The sequence below is a fragment of the Galendromus occidentalis genome, unplaced genomic scaffold, assembly GCF_000255335.2.
Source record: "Galendromus occidentalis unplaced genomic scaffold, Mocc_1.1 scf7180000077528, whole genome shotgun sequence".
Lineage (NCBI taxonomy): Eukaryota > Metazoa > Arthropoda > Arachnida > Mesostigmata > Phytoseiidae > Galendromus > Galendromus occidentalis.
Window position 1 is genome coordinate 381,024 of NW_003805516.1, and position 4,621 is coordinate 385,644.

A 4,621-nucleotide genomic window follows, 5' to 3' on the forward strand; every position below is an offset into this window, starting at 1 on the left:
CAGCGGAGTCTTTCTCGATCGATGTATTTCGACGGTAGCCATGGAAGATAATTATCGTCATTATCTACATCTGGAATCAAAAGGGTGATTCGATCATTAGACGTGTTGGACGGCTTCATGACCATTCTCCTCCAGGTCCATCATCAGTCATCAGGCATGAGCCGGACTCCGGCATGTTGCGAGGGAAGAGCGAGGACTAAATGCACCGCTCCGAGCGGAGGGCCCGCCAAGAAAAACCATAGACCTGGATGGCGGACCCATGATTGCCGGCTCTTTTCGTTCGCCCACTCGTCATCGGAATCCCCACGACTCGTCTCTGAGCGACTTTCCTACAATTACGCAGGACACGGATGTTCGAGCTCGAGTATGACGTCCCACTCAGACCCATCGAGACAGCCGACCCCGGGATGTCAAATCGATCAGCCATGGATAGATACAATATTTCTCCTGTCAAAGGGTTAAGTCACAGCTACGCAGCGATCCGGAGAGATTAATCACGACTGACTTGAACTTCGGTATCAAGGTGAATGGCGCGAGATAAATCACCCGATTCTACCAGAAGAACATGGTGTACTCTGAAGTTCTATCCGATCTGTGAGTCCACAGGCTGAGCGCTCGATAGGAAAATGATTCGATCTGGGTGAGGAGGAACAAATCTCAATCCTTCCGCGATTAGACGAGTTCCTCCGCCCGCTCCATCGAGGAGCTTCTCGGGAGATCTGGTCATCGATTCTCCCGAAATCGACCGAAGATCTGCCGCCTGCCTTCCAAGAGTTCCGTCGAAGCGCTCTCCAGAGTTGAGCGGAAAGACGTTTCAAGTTCAAAGAAGATGTTAATCATCGGAACATGATCAGAAATTCGGCTTCCCAGCAGCCCATAGGGCTTTCCGGTTCGATAACATCTGCAATCTGACATCTGCCTGAGCGGTAACAGCCTTCAACGTTGACGTCAAGCGTGATTCCTCATTTCGCATAGTCCTGACAACATCATAGACAATCAGTGATTCGCAACACACCTAACCTAGTTATTCCAGTACTGCTATATATGCGCCGGCTCTACTCTGGGCCTGGCAGAAGGTTTCACGGAACACGCAAATATGGGTGCCCGTTTGCTGCTCGGATCAGTGATGCTGTGCGCGGCCGTTTTCGTCGAGGCTCGAGTGGGCAGCAATCGTCGTCAATTAACGAGGGAGGATAAGGATCTCCTCGCGATGCGGGACGTCAACACCAACTTCATGTACACTCTCGTGTGCGGTATGTTTCCCATTCATATTTCGCTCATTCATTCGTATGAGCGAAGTACCAGGAGCCCCAGTGAACAAAAGTCGCGGTGTTCGTCGTGCACGCGACTGCTCAACCGGAGCCACATAGGTGTTCACGGGCACAACAAGGCTTACGGTGACGACAAGAGAGTTGACCATTCAGTGAAACGAGCAGTGATCCTCACGCGAGGAGAGGCGAATTCATCAACGGCGTGCTGACGGTCTTAACGTATCATATTGCAGACAATTCTGTTCCTGTCGAAACTCGCATGGCTCGATATGAATGTCTCTTGAACCGTATCGCTCCTCTGGTAAGTGGAAACCGCATCTTCAGATGATTCCCAGGGCACATATTTTCGCTTCTGCCCTTGAGGGAGCAACTGCGTCCTCAGAACGATTGGAGGGAATTTCCTCTCACCGGGTACTTGCCAAAACGCTCAGAGTTCCGGGAGAAAGCAAAAAAATCTGCCATGACCTCGGCATCCTCCACTGCTCTCGAAACCTCACAATCAGATTGAGATCATCTCTGAGAGGAAGGAACGAGAAATGGCAGCATACGACTGTCTGGAATGGGCGTGAACTTACATACATTATGTGAAGAATGAACGTCTTCAACAGCGACGCTCGCTCTGAGGGCTGCAAGATGTCTGGGAAAGAGGGAGTTTTCCGAGTTATCTCTGGAATGGCCGGGCAGAAAGCGAACAAAACTGAGAAGACAGCGCTCTGTGACGAGCCTGCCGCGGAACTTTCAAGCGCCGTCGGTTGCCTCAAGAGCTCATGTCATGCAATAAAACAAGCGGATAAAGACGGACATCAAGCAGAGAGCCTTTCGAGATTTGAACAAACATCAGCTCGCTTCCCCCATGGGTTTCTAGTTCACCCGGAAGCAGCCAAGAGAATCTGGGGCGAGTTCAGCCGAGGATTCACATGGAGCTTTTAAAAGCGTATCTGCGTTCTGTTCCCGAACAGGAAAAAAAGAAGGGACGCTCCAGCGGGTTCCCGAGCTGGCCGAAAAGCCGGAATTCTACGCACGGTTTCTACATTCGGGCTCGTTTTTGCAGGACCGGAACGCGTTGGTCCGATGCGTGAATCGCTTCGATTTCCGAAGGGACTCCGACTTCATTAGATCCTTCTGTAGAGGTCAGGTCGGTTGCAGGAGGTTCCGATATTGCATCGCTCGCGAAAGGGTTCGTACCGTTCGGCTCGTGTCTGTGTTCCTTTGTTCGGCTGCTTCCACTATTCATACAGCGAAGAGCTCCGTCGGAGACTTACTACAACGTTTGTTGACTCGTCGTCCCGAAACAGGAGATCTTAATGGAGCTGGCCACAACCGCTAAACCGGTCGGAGAAGCATTAGGCACGGTGGAGCCAACGGAAATTCCCGTAACCACGACGACAACAACCACAACGACCGAGCCTCCGACGGAACCGCCTACCACAACGGAACAAGTGAGCCGCGTTTTCTATAAGCACTGAAGCAGTTACCGGATCCCAATCACGGGACCGCGGGCGCTCCATCAATGTCGATGATCCCGCGAATTTCGTAATCTATCGTTCCATCGCTCCGACGGACCCTCTATTCAGCCCGAATTTCGTCTCGGTCACCCATTCTCAGATAGAATGAGTGCGATTCGGACTCGGGGAAGACCACGAAAACCTCGTCTCGCAGGAAATTCATTCCCGGTCGGAGAGAAAAATATTCCATATGAATGGAATACTCCAGCATGTCTCTTCAATCATTGATTTCAGCCCATCGAAATTCCTTCTACGATGAAAGAGGGCTCTAAACCGGATCCGAACGCGGATGACGGCGCCGGGGAAAGCGGTCGGGGCGATGATGTTCCGTCGTCACCAGCGCCTCTGCTCCCAGACAATATCGAGGTAAGACCTAGCGTCCACCTACTGACCCCATCCTGTAGCGTCGGCTGAACTCCGGACAATCTCGGGGAAAGTTATCTGCCTCGCTCGATGAGCCTCCGATAATTAATGAGACGAGTCCATGGTGTAGGTTGCCGTAGATTGTACACCAGAGACTGGTACATTCTTCCAAGCGCGTGCTAAGTAGACATCATTTGCAGGCGATCGACGAGGAAGACGATTACTTCCCTTGTTTATGTGCCAAGAAGGCCAAGTACCTCAAACGAGCATCGAAGATGTCTCGCCAGGGCCGGTCGTTAAATGGCGTGGAACAGTTGAGGGCCCAGAGACAGCTAGAGCCCGCGAAGCTTGTCTTCCCTCTAGGGGTCGTCAGGGTATGTGCGGTTGGTCCTCCAAAGGACCCATAGTACGTATACACTGTGCATTTATTCCCTCTCCTCCTCTCTCTTGGCGACGCGCGCACTTTCATAGGGGCTGCATTTGTGTTTGCTCTCATACGACACGGCGACCATCATGGGTGGTGGGTGGCAGAACGGGGACACAACGGGTCCGCGCTGAGCAGGAAACGGAATTACAAGGAAGCGGCAAGGGAGCTTGTAAGGACGAGGTCAGCGCGGTATTCACGCCTGTCCGGCTGGCCGTCCGATCCCTGGCTCGCGGACCCGTCTGCCGGCAATGGATTCCCGGGCTAATTATCTACATTGTGACATTTCAGCAATGCCTCATCGAGTGCGGGGACCACGCCAACGGCGTGGGCTCAGCTACGTCCCTCCGGCGATACTACTCGAGTATTTTTCGCCCTTTCTAGTATCACGATGGATACTCTCCTCAAGCTCACGTCGTGGCTGTACACTGGAGAAGTTGTCTCGAGATGACCCACAGAAACTGACGAAAGTCCGATGCTAATCTTGTGTTACTCTTTTCTTTTCCCTGCTGTAAATACTTCAAAATAAAGAGATTTATGAAGAGGATTGGAGATCTCGGATTCAAGGGAGCCATCGACATCGGCTTCTGAAGTCGGCCTGTAGTATAATTATTAACCATTGTGTCCCTGAAACCTCTCTGACACTAGGTGCATGAAGGGGACGAACCCGTCATACTACGACCGTTGGAGAGACGTCATCCAGCTCACAGCACATATGAGATGCAAGGGGACCTCCTTATAACGGGGCCCGATATAAGCGACACTCGGTTACAACGGACCGATTGCTAAGCTCCAAACAAGCCCACGGGATCTTCAACGTAGACAGACTCGGCTATAGCGGACCCAAGAAGAGAGTTTCGGATATAACGGACTGATTTTCAGACCCCGGCCCTATCCCCTCCCTTCGTCTACTCCGCTAACTACACTTGCAATTTTAGCAAGTCGGAATTCAGCGTACAGACGGGAGAGGCGTCTCTCTTTGCCGTCTTTCCCTTTCGATCACCACAAGGCAGGTTGAGAAATCTCGATCGGTATCACACTCCCCGGTGCCTACCGTC

The 4,621-nt window shown here is 52.0% G+C and overlaps 1 protein-coding gene across 1 annotated transcript; it reads left to right on the forward strand.

Moving 5' to 3' along the window:
* Positions 1 to 1,096: 1,096 nt before the first annotated feature.
* On the forward strand, positions 1,097 to 3,947 carry LOC114828485 (uncharacterized). Its single transcript, XM_029112809.1, has 7 exons — positions 1,097 to 1,253; positions 1,505 to 1,572; positions 2,323 to 2,448; positions 2,567 to 2,710; positions 3,011 to 3,142; positions 3,340 to 3,513; positions 3,855 to 3,947. Exons 1-7 carry the CDS (start codon positions 1,097 to 1,099, stop codon positions 3,945 to 3,947), a joined length of 894 nt encoding a protein of 297 aa, XP_028968642.1.
* Positions 3,948 to 4,621: the final 674 nt, after the last annotated feature.

What these genes read in the sequence shown, in the direction of transcription:
- LOC114828485 (XM_029112809.1), top strand. Translation starts at nt 1,097, where the DNA reads ATGGGTGCCCGTTTGCTGCTCGGATCAGTGATGCTGTGCGCGGCCGTT. An exon ending in TGAACCGTATCGCTCCTCTG is followed by an intron (nt 1,573 to 2,322) that starts GTAAGTGGAAAC and finishes TCGTTTTTGCAG; the next exon opens with GACCGGAACGCGTTGGTCCG. An exon ending in CGCCTACCACAACGGAACAA is followed by an intron (nt 2,711 to 3,010) that starts GTGAGCCGCGTT and finishes CATTGATTTCAG; the next exon opens with CCCATCGAAATTCCTTCTAC.